Raw genomic sequence first — 15,350 nt, 5'->3', positions numbered from 1 at the left:
ACCCTAACGCAAAGCTTCGTTTTTTCACCCTGCGCGTGCCTCCATATCAGCCCCCCACCCACCTCGCTCCCCACCTCATCCCTCCTCCCACGGCGGCCTCACCTCCCCCACCACAACCAACCCCACCCTCGTCCCACTCAACATCAACCTCGCCGCCCTCAAGTTCCTATTCCACCTCACCGCCGTCACCGCCAACACGCCACTCCACGCGCCTACATGCCACTCCCTCGCCTCGGCCTTATTCGCGATCTCCGGTAGCAGATGAGTCCTCACCTTCAACTCACCCGTCCCCCTATCCAGTACCTGCTGCCACACAGCCAGGTGGTTCCTCTGACTGCGCCGGAGCGTGCGCAGCGCGTTGGCCACCTTCACCTCCCCATGCGCCGTACCCACCGCAACCATCGGATGGAAGGGCGATGCATCCATCGACGTGATCCTCGACGGTGTGTGGGTCACCGTTCTCGACCGCAGCATCTCTTCCGGTCGCAACGAGTAATGCGCTAGACTTCCATCCGCATGTTCGTGCAGCAGACTCCCACCGGAGAACGATGAGAACGCGCAACAGTGGTGGATCGTTCGACTGCGTTCGACCGACTTCGCCTCGCACCGCACCAGGTCCGAGAGACACGTGAGACCGTCCAATGAGACGGAGAATATCGTTCGTGGGAGTGAAGAGTGCTGTGCGACTCCATCTGAGTTGATGGTAGGGAGGAGGACGAACGTCAGGTCGGTGATGGCGGAACGATGGGCTCGAACGACGTGGTCGGGCATAGGCGGGAGGTTGGCTGAATGGGATGAGCGGAGGATGCGCCCGATATTGAAGACGCCGAGCCAGCCGCGGGAGCCTCCGAAGGCGAGGAGTTCACCTCCGGCCCAGGCGAGGCTGGTGGCGGTTTGTTGCGGATGCGTCAGTGTCAGGATCGGTTCGAGCTGTACATAGACTGGCTCCTGCGAAGAACTCTTCCCTCTGCGGGAGAGCAATTCCGGATGGGGAACGGAAAACACGCTCAGACTGCCATCTGCAAAGCAGCCCGCAAGCAAACCCAGTCGACGCGGCGCAGTGGCATCCTTCCCCTGATCCTGTTTCCCTCCGTCAGCATAGTCATACCCAATCGGACACCACGCCAGCTTGTACGCCGTCCCAATATCATGGCATACCACCATCTCTAGTCGAGCCTCCCCCTTGTCTTTCTTCTCCTCACCTTGCGTCCCATCAGGCGCGACGCTCCAAATCTGCAAGCTCGCTTTTGCCGGTCTCTCTTCTTTCGCACCGATCATCGTCAACGGCGCTTGAGAATTCGCCGCCGATACGACAAAGTACTCCTTGCCCGTATTCAGATGCACCGGCACCGGCACCCAGTCGAGCGCGTACACGTGACCGCCGACGTTCATGACGTGTCCTTCATCCGGCACCACACCCAAGCTGTCCAGTCTCTTCGCTGTGCCTTTCGGGATCTGCACCGGAACCTCTTGATCCGTCGGCCCAATCGAAACGTGCAGCACATCGCCGCAGATCGAACCTTTTTCTTCAAATCCGAGGTTCGGGATGTCGGCGAACTTGGGATCCGAAAGGTTGACCGGCTCTTGGTTGGCGTCGAGAGCTGCAATGGCTTCTTCGTCTTCGTCAGCTGCTGCGGCGGCTTCCTCGTCTTCGTCGGCTGCTTCGCGGTCTGCACCCGCGCCACCGGAGTTGGCTTTTGTGGTGGTTTTCGCTCTGGACGGTGTCTTGGGCGAATCACGCACGACGCTCTGCTTGAGCCGACTGCGCATGGTGAGTTCGGGGACGGCGAGTTTCATGACCGTGGTCGGATGTCGTAGCGGAGCTTGTTGGGGTGTCGTGGTATCCTGCATGAATGGCTTCGCATCTTTGCTGGAAAGAAGCTTGAGTGTGTGCAGTTGAGCGTCGATCCATGGCTGGACGAATGGCCACCCGGGTTGATTCCTTCGCACGATTGCTGCACTGGTAGCGCTCGAATTCGAAAGCAGTTTTGCTTTGGCATCACGAGCCCTCTCTGACATTTCGACATTCTGCTTCCATCCAAATGCTTTGCCAGGCCACCACCCCCAGTCATAAACCCCCTCCTTCGGAACCCATCCGACTTGTCCGAACCAGAACTTGAGCAGCTGCTTCTTGATCAACGCATATGCCGACGGATCAAGCCAAGTCTTGACGTGTCCGTCCGTAGGCCATGAAAGCGCCTTTCCCACCTCCCTTTTCCTCACCTCATCCGGCTGCGAGCCTGCGTCCTCGTTCGAAAAGTACGCTACGAGGGACGAAGGCGGCACACCAAAAAAGGGCGGATGGTAGACACCCTGCAGCCAAAGCGGACGTAGAGAACGTGGCTTTTGAGTTTTCATCTGGATACGATTGAGTGCGCTGAGCGGGCCCTCATGAGTGTAGACCTCAACATCGGGCGTCTTGCCACTGGAAGGACCGTCGTCGTCGTCATCGTAATCGTCGTCCTCTTCAAGCTTGGCTTTCGCTTTGCCCTTTGCGCTTCGTGGTACTGACGGACGCGGCGCTGCTGGAGTCTTGAATTGTGGAAGGGGCGTAGATGGTGCTGGCGTTGCGTGTGGTGGTGGAGGCGTTGATTGCAGCCGCTCCTCGGTAGCAGAAGAATTTGCTGCGGATGCGTCCGCGGAGACATCGGTGGTACCTGGTTTCGCGGTTTCTTCCTCCGCGGGCAGTTCGCGATAATTGGGTCTCGCTGCGGCCGCTCGCGTTGCCCTAGCACGGGTCGGCTTCGTGGTGCTCGATCCTGCTGCTACATTCGGCTGGGCTGTTGCGTTCTCGATGACGGTGTCGGCTGCATATGCGACCGGTTTATCGGCGTCGCTCGAGGTGGAAGCATCGCCTGTTGCTACGTCGAGCTTTGCTTTCTTGCGAGCAGGTGTGGCTCTCTTGCTGGATGCAGTGGGCATCTTGACGAACCGGCCTCCCTTATGGTCTCAAACGCAGCGAAGCCTGCATAACGGATGTGGTGGTGCTTGCGAAGATGGTAGGATGAGCCGAGCAGGGTTGGGTGGTGCTCGGGCCATGAAATGTGATAGATGAGGATGAGCAACGTGACGTGCCAGAAAGTCACAGGTACGTTCAGGGTCCAGTCTGCGAGAGCGTAATTTTGGCCATCAATGTAGAGAACGAAAAAAAACCAAAAATTGGGGGATCAGAAAAACAGCAGAAAATCATTCAAGGTCACGAAGCAAAGAAAGAGCTTGCTCAACACAGACCTATGGGCCGATTTGATTGACCAATGTATACGACTCGCCAGTAGAATGTCATCGGGGTATAGCATCTCTCAGGCTTGGAAGCATCCTGTGAGGCATGAGTTGCTTGCCTGAGACTGACTGTAGGTGGCGAATCGGAAAAGCGGATCGTGAAGCAGATGATCGCTACTGTGTATGCACGTACATGCACAATTGCCATTGGTGTCTGCTTGCAGTGATTCGGCGCTTATATGCAAGGTGTAGAGTATTGATAGTGTTAACCAATTTGTTGGAAACTGCAGAGGAAAACACGAGTGCTGAATGCGAGCTGAACGAGATGGCTCCTCTTTCGGTGCAAAGCCCGGAGTTGCTGCAAAGGCCGGAGCCAGAAGTCGGGTCAAAGGCCGTCGCGTCGCTCCAAACGCACCGAGATGCCCAACATATTGTAGTTCTATTGGAGGACACTTCGTCTCTCGCAGCTTAAAAAAAGACGCTCCGCTCTGAACGCGGCGACACTTTATGCGCTCCGTTTCAATTTCATGAGAAGCGCACTGTGACTTTGTTCAGAGCTTGGACAAGGCGGACACATGCAAGGTAGATCGAGATTCATGCGGCTCGATACGGTTCCGCGGGTCGTCTCGATGGCCGCTGCCGACGCACAAGATCGATCGGGATCCTTCGCGGATCTCGCACCGCCATTGGAGGCAGCGACCGTAGAGCGACGTAGAGTGGCCACCGCCGGCTTGGCTTCCAGTACGTCGACGTGAATCTTGGCGGGCAAGACAAGCGAGCCGATTCAGGGGCTGGATGCGTCGCGCGGTCTCGCAGCAGCCAATACATCATTTTCGCATGGTTTTGCGATTTAGGGGCGCGAAGCAGCGTCGCCGACGTCGTTGTACCTAGCCGAGACTGTCAAAAAACAGAGACCTGCCTATTTTGACACGACGAGGGACGCTATGCTGCTCTGGCAACAGATGCGTTCCAGCAAGTAATGCCGACCAGTGACTTGCCCGAAGATGCTCGTGTGTAAGCACAGCGAAGACGGGCTGCTCACAAGTTGCCCTCCTTTGCCCGCTCAGCGTGTGTACATGCATGCGCGAAGAGCCGACGAAGCTGCACTGACCCCTATTTCCTGCTGCTTGTCCCTCGCATACTTTTTCGGAAACGCGCTCCTTGACCAAGTATACGAGGGTCTGTAGATGGTAGGCTTCTAGCAAAGAGCTTTGCTAAAGATCGATACATCTCGACTGGAGGAATGGAGCTAGAGCGCTCGCTGCTGCGTCCGGGGGAATGTACGCCGGCTCCGCGGGTCAATCTTAGCTGGTTGATCAGCCAAAGGCGTCCGATCCTCGATACTGTGACTGCTCACAGGAAGGAGGCTTAGAGCAGCTGTACGCTTCAGTCCTTCCTCGCGTCGACTCGCTTGTACCGAAGTCTTCGTGATCAAAGGTCCCCTGCTCGCTTGAATGGCGACTCTCACGGATCGAAAGCGCCGAGCTTCAGGGGCTACGGGCCATCAGGATAAATTCGGGAGGCATGACGGATCCCGTCTGGCCTTTTCAACGACGCCTTTGAGTCAGTGGATTTCGTTGGTAGAAGACGCAACAGAAGTCCGAAAGCACACATGTAGCTTATCCTTTGTATGCAGCTTACAAACACGACAAAGCCACGATCACGTCGAGACTCTGCGCTTCAAAGGTAATTGAGGCTCTGGGCATCCTATCCGGTCCCGCTCGTCCTCCATCAAAGGCGTTCGGGACTGCAAGGCGACACGGTAATTCGCAACAATGGACGTGACCTCGCGATCCCGTGGCAAATGATCTGAATCGTTCTAGGCTTGGACTCCAAAGAGCTCCCTGGAATGGAATCGAATCTTCTTTCCTCCGACCTTCCAAAACGAGCGTAGCTGTGGTAACGAAGCTGCAGGGACGTCTCACCGTAGAAGTGAAGGTGATATTGTTGTCGTCGACCTGCATGCCTTGACGCATATCCAAATTCAAAACACTGGATTCAAGGAAATCGCTTGGTGGACGGCAATCCAACCTTAAAAAAAAAACATAGGCAATTTCAGATTTTCCGACCCCGCGCTGCTTAGGCTCTGCAGCCACAAATTATATCAAACCCGATCGAAACGAACTCGAGAATTTGCGAAAAAAAAAAAAACCAACAACAAAAAAGAGCAAACAGGGGTTTGCGTCGATGCTCTCGCTCCATCTCGCGTTCAGGAGCACACCGAGCGAACCCCTTTTTCCTGCAAAATAAAGAAAACAAATGAAATTGCAGAGGAGAGAGAGCAATGCAACTTCAAAATGCAGCTTGGACGCAAGCAAGGCGGCTGATGAAGTTGGAAATTTCGTCCACCGACAGGGCAACCTGCGAGCAGCCTTTCTTTCCCTTGGTCTGCCCAGCAGTGTTCGCCTTGCGGATGACCAAGTCCCAGGACGCGAACTCGCTTCTGCTGCTTTGCTGCCGCCCAAAGGGCGCTTGTATTTGCGCTTAAGCCGCCTGCTGGCTGAGTGAGTGTGCGTGTGTTGCTCTGTTGAGAAGTGCATTTCGATGCATCCGCTCCAGTCGCCAAACACTCAGCCAACACCCTTGATCAACTCTTGGCCGGTACTCGTCATCCTCGACGGCGCTTCCTTCAGCCCCTCTCTTCATCGTCTCTGACCCGCGACACCATCGTCATCGTCGCCCCCTTTTCCCGACATCTCCCTCCGTAGGCAGCCCCTACACGCATCGGCTGCGCTTCTCTCTTCTGAAACTTCATCGCGTTGCTTTCATCGAGACATTTATCCTCAAACACGCGTTTATACTGCTGCCATCATACCTCGACGACGACAACAACTCTCCTCTGGTCGCCATCGTCTCATCTCGTCGTATGGCTACACTCAACTCTACATCCAACACATCGCTTGTTTCTCACATCTAGTCATACATATCATCTTCAACGCTGCCAAACGATACTGACCCACAACGACGACCTCGAATTCTCCCCCGCCTTCCCCTTGACCGCACTTAAACCGGCTCATTCGATCGACGTTCGAACGTTGGCAGCCAGCATCACTCTGGAGTGACATGCCTTAAAGCAACAACCTTCTCGTTCGACCGCTCGGCTTGCTTCTTCTTCTTCCCGTCGCGTCATCTCCGTCGATCCCAGTCAACATCATGCCGAACCTACCTTTACCCTCCAGATCGCCCTTGCTCGGCTCGCGCAAAGTGCTGCGTGACTCCAGCCCTGCGCCTCCCACACCGACACGTACCAGCTCCGCCTCTCCGCTTCCACCATCTTCCTCCTCATCATCCGCAGCGTCTTCGTCAACGCCATCATCATCGTCTACTCCAATAGCAGGTCCGAGCTCTCCCGTCAAGTCTCCAGTCAAGCCGATCGCATCCGGCAAGGAGCTCTCCGAACAATATGAGCTGCTCGAAAAGATCGGCGCCGGCTCCTTCGGTACCGTCTACAAGGCCATGCACAAAGAATCGCGCCAGATTGTAGCCATCAAGCAGGTCGATCTCGAAGACTCCGACGACGACATCAGCGAGATTCAGCAGGAGATCGCCCATCTCGCTCAGTGCGACAGCGAGTGGGTCACGCGCTATTACGGCAGCTTCGTGAAAGGCTACAAACTCTGGATCATCATGGAATACCTTGCAGGCGGCTCCTGTCTCGACTTGCTCAAAGCCGGCTCCTTCTCGGAAGCCCACATTGCCATCATCTGTCGAGAGCTCCTTCTCGGTCTTGAATATCTGCACAACGAGGGCAAGATTCACCGAGACATCAAGGCTGCCAACGTTCTCCTTTCCGCGAGCGGCAAAGTCAAGCTCGCCGATTTCGGTGTGGCAGCCCAGCTTTCTAACAACAAGTCCAGGCGTAACACGTTTGTCGGCACACCCTTCTGGATGGCACCTGAGGTGATCCGTCAAGCCGGTTACGACTACAAAGCCGACATCTGGTCGCTCGGCATCACTGCCATCGAGATGGCCAAGGGCGAGCCACCGCTCGCCGAATACCACCCCATGCGCGTCCTCTTCCTCATCCCCAAAGCCAAAAGTCCGACACTCGATGGCAACTTTTCTTCGGCCTTCAAAGACTTTGTTGATCTCTGCCTCATCAAGGATCCAAAGCATCGCCCCTCCACCAAGGAGCTCCTCTCACATCGCTTCATCAAATACGCTAAAAAGACGGTCTTGCTTACCGAACTCATCGAGAAGCACCAGGAGTACAAGGCCCGCGGGGCCACACGTGGTGGTGCTATCGTTCGCGATCATCTGCGCGGTGTCGACGCAGAATCGACTATCGGCGCTAGCACCATCATGAGCGAGTGGCAATTCGACACCATGCGCTCACGCATGTCCATGTACGACGAGGCTAATGCCGGTGACGATGCTGACGAGTTTGCCGGGAGCCTCGACGTCTGGGCCAAGCCTGGTCGAGGTCCTCCCGCTACAGTGGAACAGCGTGCAGGCTACGAGACTGTTCGGGGCGCACGTCCTGCCGGCCACCTGATGGAAGCCGTCGACAGTGCCATGCATACGCCTGTGCGCAACGGCACGCTTCGCGCCACTCAAGCTAACAGAGCCGGCGATCGCGACGACGTCTCGGACCTTTCGACGGAAGCCTATTCGAGCAGCGATGCGCTCAGTCGAGCCTCGAGCACTCCTGCCACCTCGACTGCATCTGGCCCCTCAACACCAGCGGAAAAGGCGCGTGATTCGATCCATGTCGATGCGCTGGCTGCTTCTTTCCGCGGCATGAAGACTTCGGATGACGCTGCCAGCCGCTACGTTGCTGGGGGAATTGGCAGGAACGCTGGAGCATCTTCCTCTGTGTCGCATCTCGTGCCTCCAGCCGCCAGCGGCTTGGCTGAAAGCAGCGTTGATGTGGCGACCGCAGCGGCGACGTTGGCCTCGGCTGAACCGGGTTCGACCGCCACGCTGCACATCCGGTGTGCTCGCGATGGAAAGGCCTCGCCTAGCCACAGCAGGAACAACTCGGCAGCATCCTCGGCGCGCTCCACGGAGACGCGTCCACGTCGAAGCAGCTGGAACGAGCGCAACGACATCAACGGCACTGTGCTCAAGGAGGCCGACGTCGCAAACGGTCTCGAGACGCTGCGACCAGTTCGTCGACTCGATGCGGGCGGGTCTTCCCGAGCGAGTCAGCAGTACATTGGCAGCTTGCGGAGCGGCTCGGCTCCTTCGGGATTGGACAAGTCGGGCAGACCCATTCAGGCAGGCGGGGCTTCGCCGCAGCGGGCCTTGCGGCATTCGCGCTCGGCACTGGCCAGCTCATCCAGCACCGCCAGAGCACACGCCACGGCGGGCGAAAACCTGGTGCGCGACGTCATCCTGCCAGTCATGGACCGTGCCAAAGAGCAGGAGCTGGCGGCACCCGAGGTGGAAGCGCTCAATATGATCTCGAAGGGCTTTGAGGATCTGAGCATGCTCAACTCGCGTCTCGCCTACTCTACCATTGTCGACCTGCTGCTCAGCATGAACGACAATGAGCAGGCACGCGAGAACCTATCGACGACATTCCGGCAGCGGCTGACAGGTCCGCAGATTGCCAAGCTGCAGGCAATGCCGGTGGCGGAAGAGGCACCGAGGTCGCCCATTGCGGATTTGCTGTATGGAAGGTGGTTGGAGGGTCTGCGCACCCGTTGGATGGGGTATTGAGGTCGAATGGTGGATCTTTCTCTGGCTCTCGACGCATGCATCTAGCATTCATTGTTTTGTTTCTGCACTCACATTCACTGTTTTGCATTCATACATCATGGACTCCAACATTATTCTATGAGGTCCGAGCTGAGTTGTAGGTGGTGGTATGATTGAGCATGTGTTGTTCCGAAGAGTTCCATTGCGAAGGATAGAATGAGCGATGAACTGACAGAGCGAATGAACGAGGAACGCAGAGATGAATCCGGAATCTTAGGCTTTTGACTGGGACTCCTCCTGCGATGGTAGCACTTGATCCAAGTTGCTCGATTCGTCCTCTGCCTCCCTGATGGTTTGTCTCAGCTTTTCGATCTCTTCCTTGTTGGGCTGTTGTTCGTTTGTTCTCAACCTGTTGATCAGCCTGATACCGTTGACGGCCTTTCTGAAGGTTCTCTTTGCGTTGAAAGCGGACTTGATGTCTGGGAGCAGATCCTTCTGTTCGGCGCTTGCGGCTGGTTGGGCGCCTCCTGTAGGAGCGGCTTCTTGGAGCCATTGGTGTTGCAACGCTTGCTTGGCGGTGAGGCGTTTGGAAGGGTCGATGGTGAGGAGCTTGTTGATAAAGTCCTTGGCTTGGTCCGAGACGTCTTCCCAGTACTGTTTGGGTTCGAAGCGGTAGTCGGCGTTGATGATGGCTTGCATCTCTTCCATGGTGGTGTCGCGGTCGAAGGGGGTGTAGCCGCAGAGGAGGAAGTAGGTGATGACGCCGATGGCCCACATGTCGACGGGTTTGCCATGACCCGTCTTTTTAAAGATTTCGGGAGCCATGTATCCGGGAGTACCGCAAGTGGTCGAGAGCACCGTGATCTTTTCGTCATCCACCACCCGTGACAAGCCGAAATCGGCAATCAAGAGATCACTTTCTTCGGTCTTGTCTCTGAACAAGAGGTTTTCGGGTTTGAGATCACGATGAACGATGCCCTGATCGTGCAAGTAGACGACGGCTTCTGTGATGGTGCGAACGAGATGGGCGGCATCCTTCTCGTAGTAGTTGCCTCGCTCGCAGATTCGGTCAAAGAGTTCTCCTCCGACGCACAGATCGGTGACGAGGTAGAGGTTGTTCATGGTCTCAAAGTAGTCGACGAGGGTGACGATGGATCGATGCCCTTGCGAGACACGTTTGAGTGCTTGGATCTCGTTGCGCACCATGTGCTCTCGTCCTTCCATGAGCTTTTTGGAGATGACTTTGCATGCGTAGTATTGACCGGTCTTGATGTGAACCGCCTCTTTGACGACAGCGTAGGTGCCCTGACCGAGCGTGCGGCCGGTCTTGTAGGCGCATGGCACGGTCTGAGGATTTGACGAGGCCATGATGGTATTTTGCGTCAAAAGTGTGTTCGAGGGAGATTGGGCTCAGATAAGTTGGTCCGGCGACAGGGATGGATGGGTGTGAGAGCTGCAATGCAGATGAGCTGTTGCAGTCGAGTTTGGTGGAAGAGGAAAGGTCCAGTTGGAAGATCGAAGCTTGAAGATAGGCGAGCGAGTTGCAATCCGTAACCTAGTCAGTCGGTGGAGGGTACGCAGTGCCGTCGAGTGCTTTGAGTCTGATAGCAACCGCGCTAAGAGCTGCATGCTGCTGCGTCCTGATGCTATTTTAAATAAATAAAGTGTGTGAAACAATCAAGTGCACGGGCGCAGTTGACTTTTGCAACCTCTCGAGGCGTGGTGCCAGAGAGACGCCAAGACGCTGTGAGCAGCACTCGCACGACAGAGGCTCGACTCGCTTCGAATTTTCCCTACATGTTAGTTTCGAGTTCGAGCCGCAAAGAGGGGCAAAAAAAGAAGAAATTGAACGGAAATCAGTCGTCTGACCCGATGCGATGCCGCGGCCGTCTTTCTCGAAAGGCACTGCTGCAGCAAGACGCTCTAGAGCTGTCAGATGCGGTGTCGTTGGAGTTGGAATGCATACAATCAACTTAGACTCTGTCCGTTTGTGCATCGTCGTCCTTCCACTCGGACTACCATCCCCCACTCCATCTCCTTCGCCATACCCCTACCCATTGTATCACTACCTCCTCCAAAAGTACATCGCATACAGTATCCTCATAGACTCGACTCTGACTCTCTCACGGCACCTTCTTGCGCTCCAACTTTGCATCTGCTCGGACTCATTCGGCTCCCGGCTTCCAGACTCTTGTACCAACATCGATACCTTCGCCGCACTTTTCGGTCGTGATCCTCTGAAGGCCACTATAAAGCTCTCTATCATCGTTACACTCCGACACCTCCCTCCGAATACCCACAGCGCATGCATCTCCAGCTCTGAAAGGGTCTAGCCTGCGACGGAGCCTGATCATCCACTGGCCTCACTCCCGCCATGATCAACTTTTTTGGTGGCAAGGCATCGAACGCCTCGGCTGCTTCGACGAATGGCGCACGTCCTGCCTCAACATCAAGCGCCTCTTCTACTGCGGCTGCCGGTCAACCTCCTCTGAAAAAGACCAAACTCGCCCCATCGCCCGTCACAGTCGTCACAACCGTCAAGAGGAAGGTGGCCCCACCCAAACCCGCCGAACCCCGCGATCCCATCGCTGCTCTCTCTGGCTACAACTCCAAGAATGCTTTGCCCGAAGAGAAACGTCGACGCATCATCGAAGAGAGGCTAGCCGCGCAACGTCAAAAGTCGATCGAGACCAGTCTCGAGGCCCAACTTAAAGCTCCTGTCAAAAAGTCTGGCAGCTCGACCTCGCGCAAATCCGCAGCATCGTCCTCCAAGCCAAAACAAAAGAAGCCTCGCAAGAAGGTCGTCGACTCGAGCTCTGAAGACGACGACTTTGGCGACTACGGCAAATCGTCTCGCAAGTCAAGCACTGCTCCTTCCACGCCTCGCGGGTCCAAGCGTGCGAGCGTCGACCCCCATCCGAGCTCGGACAGCTACCAAAAGGTTGGACGAGAAGGCGTGCGACCCAATTACACTGTTCCACGCGACATCCTCGCATCCTCCACCCAGACAAGGTCCAACGGCGACGCAGCAACCGACGCAGCGCATCCAACAGCTGCCAGACCCATCTCCTCTGCCGACATCGTCACCGCCAACATCAAGGGCTACGGCCCATACTTTCATGGTCTCGGCGATGCTCCCCGCGCTGTCCTCGAGTATCCCGGTCCAGGTGCTTCCGAGGAGTTCCTGCTGCTGGTCCCCAAGGATGCCGACGAGTACGATCCTCTCATGGAGCTCCTCGCCACGGTCCGTGCCATTGCGACGCACTACCTCACACCAGAACAACGCAAAGCTTTTGGCGCGCTCGACAGTCTCGAGGTATCTAACAATGCCGGCATGATCTTGCCTAGTGCCTCCAACGGTACATCTGCTTCTACCAGCGCCACTTCCAACGCGACTGCAGCTCTCGCCGAATCGAATGGCATCAATGGCGCGCGTGCAAGGTCAGCCGATTTGCTCGACGGTCAAGGCTCAAAAGCCGAGCGTCGAGATGAGCTCATCGGCCGTGGCACGGGCAAGGATGCTGGATCCAGTACGCCAGAGCCTCATGCCAATGGCATCTCGCAGACGGCGCCGGTTTCCCCAACTTCGCAAAGTGGCAGCATTAATGCATCGACAGGTGGTGCTTCGGTCGCAAAGACGGTTCTCGTCAATAACGCCTTGCTTCGACTCGACTCGCCCGCTCCTACCGAGCTCTCGCTCGCCTCGGACCACTCCTCCTCCACTCCCGCATCCTCATCGGCCACCGACCCAGACTCGATCCTCCGCTCCTTCACCAAAGCACGCAATCGTCGCGATGGACCGCTGTTCATGCGCACGCTCGCGCGCTTCAACTCCGCCCTCGTCGCCTTGCGTGACACCGGCGCCCTCGCAGCCAACATCGCCGAACTCGGCATATCCACTGGCGTACCAGAGGGGATCTGGCGGTTGATTCAGGATCAAGTGTACGCACGTGTCGTAGGTCCACGCGTCGAAGAGCTCGGGCGGTATCAAGCTTTCTCGGACAACGTCTACGGCGAACTACTGCCACGCTTCATGTCCGAGATCGCGCAGCTTACTGCGCTTGGTCCTGACAAAGTCTTTGTCGACCTCGGATCCGGTGTGGGGAATTTGCTGATTCAGACGAGTCTGCAGACTGGTGCCGAGGCGTTTGGGTGCGAAATGATGCCCATTCCAGCCTCGTTGGCGAGTCAACAGATTGTCGAGGCACAGTCTCGGTGGACTGCGTGGGGTTTGCGGGGTGGTGGAGCGATCGAAGCCTGGCAGGGTGATTTCGGAGAACACACCGGTGTCCGAGATGTCCTCAAACGAGCGGATCTTGTGTTGGTCAACAACTATGCGTTCCTACCGCGAACGAACGAGAACCTCTCATTGCTGTTTTTGGATCTGCCAGATGGGGCCAAGGTGGTCTCGTTGAAACCGTTCGTTCCGCCGGACTTCAGGTTGACGCAGAGGACGTTGAGCAGTCCATTGGCCATCTTGCGGGTGACGGAGAGGTTGTACACTTCCGGATGTGTGAGTTGGGCGGACGGTGGTGGGAAGTACTATATTCAGGAGGTGGATAGGAGCTTGGTGAGGGAGTTCTTGGAGGGGAAGAGGGACGTTGGTGGTGATGGAGGACCGAGGGGAAAGAGGGGGAAGAAGGAGGAGGACGGTGGGAAGAGCGATTTGATGGTGGGTCAGGATGTCAGGAGGAAGCGATGGAAGGCTGCGATTGAAGACGATGATGACGAGGATGAGGACGAGATCTGAGTATCCTCAAGATCACTTCAGTGTCCAGTACTCGGCCTTTATACCAATCAAATCATTTATCACTATCCCGACCAATCAATTGGTGATGCATGTCTATTGCTTTCATGATATGTGGTGGTGGGTATATGCTGATACAATCCAGTCTCAAGTGGAACCTCCTTGCCCTCTTCTCTACACCTTCTCCGCTCCCATCAGGTGCATCGCAGTCTCGAACGCAAACAGCGCCGCTGCATTCGTCGGGAACGCCCTCAACAGACACGGCAAGAATCCTGTGTACACGCCCCTAACCTTTCTCCACCAGACCACATCTTTCCCCCTCGCATTCCAAGCGCTCAACCAGGCGCTCTTAACATCCTTGTACTTTGGGTCCTTGATGTTATCCGCCATCATCCGATTCTTGATGACGTCGGCTGGGAAAGCGGTCAACCAGAAGACCTCTGCACCTAGACCTCCAGAGATGAAGGTGATGGTTCCGGGGGAAAGTTCCCACGAGGTACCCTTCCAGCTAGAGAAGAGCTGTTGGAAGTATTCGTACGAGCCGAACATTGCAGCGAAGCTGGAGCGGAAGAGGAGAGTCGCTGGTAGCGCGTGCCACAGACCGAACACGCCACGCTGCGCGACGATCTGGCGGATGCAATCGAGTGGACCTCTGAACTCGGACACTACGGTCGAGGGTTGACCGGGTAGGTGAAGCGATACGCGTTGGGTTTGCATCTGCAATTTGGCCTTGATCAGCTCCACCGGAGTGGTGACGAAGCTGTTTGTCCAGCCCGCCATTAAGCCCGCCAGCGCGTGATACTTGACGGCAAGCCCCTTAACGCTGTCCTCTTCTCCATAGGACGGGTTGGTGAGACGTGCGAAGAATCGTCGATAGTTGTGAAGACTTCCTAGCAGCACCGAGTCAGTGAGAGCCCATCCAAATGCAGGGGGTGTTGCACCTTTGTACAGTCCGAGCAGGGATTCGCGTCGTGCTAGTTGGAGGAAGCAGTCGAGCGGTCCAGTGTACGTTCCGAGAGGGGAGCATTGCATGCGAACTTTGATTGTGTCGAATGGGTGACCGACGAGGAGCTTGGTGAGTCCGGAAGCTGTGCCGCCGACAAAGCCTTTGATGGAGGCGCCTGACTCCGCGCGCTGTGACGCAGATGTGGATGAGGACGAAGGTTTGTCATTCTTGAGTAAAGGAGTTGAAGGGTTTGGTGGTGGATCGGATGTGAGGTGGGCTAGCTTGGGTATTGATGTTGATGTTGATGTTGTGGAAGACGAAGCAAAAGTGGAGGCTAGCAAATTTCCTCCCCACTGAGGAACAAAGGATGCCGTGTACATCACTTGTGCGATCTCGAGCAGTGACGAAGCCCGTTGCAATGTTGGGGATTCTCTGAAGATGCAACGATGTTGAAGGCAGTCGTGCAGCCTCTGTGGAAGATGAGGAGGAGGACAGAAGGAAGGCGGTTGCATAACTTAATCGTCATCAGAAGAATTTCCGCTTCCCGAAATTTAAGATTTTGGTCAGCCAACATATTCATAGAATCGGATCATCCGCGGAGAACGAAAACTGGAGGAATGCACGAACCACTCTGTTGTCTTGAAGCAATGATTCAGCATCACTCACACTTCTGCCACCATCACCATCGCCGCTTCCCTATAATCACACTTGAGCGCATTGACTGCGCCTTCCTGCGATCAGCTCACACTCTTTTCGACCCGCACACATTCTTTTTCTCTCCACCATCATCGCCGA

The 15,350-nt window shown here is 56.0% G+C and overlaps 6 protein-coding genes across 6 annotated transcripts; 3 read left to right on the top strand and 3 right to left on the bottom strand.

The window, feature by feature from the left end:
* Nucleotides 1-75: 75 nt before the first annotated feature.
* On the bottom strand, nt 76-2,922 carry PHSY_002970 (hypothetical protein; the record flags this gene model as incomplete). The annotated part of the gene is made up of 1 exon (XM_012333592.1): nt 76-2,922. The coding sequence occupies one exon, from the start codon at nt 2,920-2,922 to the stop codon at nt 76-78; it is 2,847 nt and encodes a 948-aa protein (XP_012188982.1).
* An 893-nt stretch (nt 2,923-3,815) lies between these two features.
* Nucleotides 3,816-8,883, top strand: PHSY_002969 (likely protein kinase; the record flags this gene model as incomplete). Its single annotated transcript, XM_012333591.1, has 3 exons — nt 3,816-3,960; nt 5,928-6,083; nt 6,515-8,883. The coding sequence occupies 3 exons, from the start codon at nt 3,816-3,818 to the stop codon at nt 8,881-8,883; spliced, it is 2,670 nt and encodes an 889-aa protein (XP_012188981.1).
* A 252-nt stretch (nt 8,884-9,135) lies between these two features.
* On the bottom strand, nt 9,136-10,230 carry PHSY_002968 (the record flags this gene model as incomplete). Its single annotated transcript, XM_012333590.1, has 1 exon — nt 9,136-10,230. One exon carries the CDS (start codon nt 10,228-10,230, stop codon nt 9,136-9,138), a length of 1,095 nt encoding a protein of 364 aa, XP_012188980.1.
* Nucleotides 10,231-10,739: 509 nt separating this feature from the next.
* On the top strand, nt 10,740-11,195 carry PHSY_002967 (hypothetical protein; the record flags this gene model as incomplete). The annotated part of the gene is made up of 1 exon (XM_012333589.1): nt 10,740-11,195. The coding sequence occupies one exon, from the start codon at nt 10,740-10,742 to the stop codon at nt 11,193-11,195; it is 456 nt and encodes a 151-aa protein (XP_012188979.1).
* Nucleotides 11,196-11,236: 41 nt separating this feature from the next.
* On the top strand, nt 11,237-13,612 carry PHSY_002966 (histone-lysine N-methyltransferase; the record flags this gene model as incomplete). The annotated part of the gene is made up of 1 exon (XM_012333588.1): nt 11,237-13,612. The coding sequence occupies one exon, from the start codon at nt 11,237-11,239 to the stop codon at nt 13,610-13,612; it is 2,376 nt and encodes a 791-aa protein (XP_012188978.1).
* A 171-nt stretch (nt 13,613-13,783) lies between these two features.
* On the bottom strand, nt 13,784-14,935 carry PHSY_002965 (hypothetical protein; the record flags this gene model as incomplete). Its single annotated transcript, XM_012333587.1, has 1 exon — nt 13,784-14,935. One exon carries the CDS (start codon nt 14,933-14,935, stop codon nt 13,784-13,786), a length of 1,152 nt encoding a protein of 383 aa, XP_012188977.1.
* Nucleotides 14,936-15,350: the final 415 nt, after the last annotated feature.

This window comes from Pseudozyma hubeiensis, assembly GCF_000403515.1.
Source record: "Pseudozyma hubeiensis SY62 DNA, scaffold: PHS30, whole genome shotgun sequence".
Taxonomy (NCBI): domain Eukaryota; kingdom Fungi; phylum Basidiomycota; class Ustilaginomycetes; order Ustilaginales; family Ustilaginaceae; genus Pseudozyma; species Pseudozyma hubeiensis.
The sequence above is the reverse complement of the archived record's forward strand: the minus strand, read 5'-3'. Positions and strand labels throughout refer to the sequence as shown.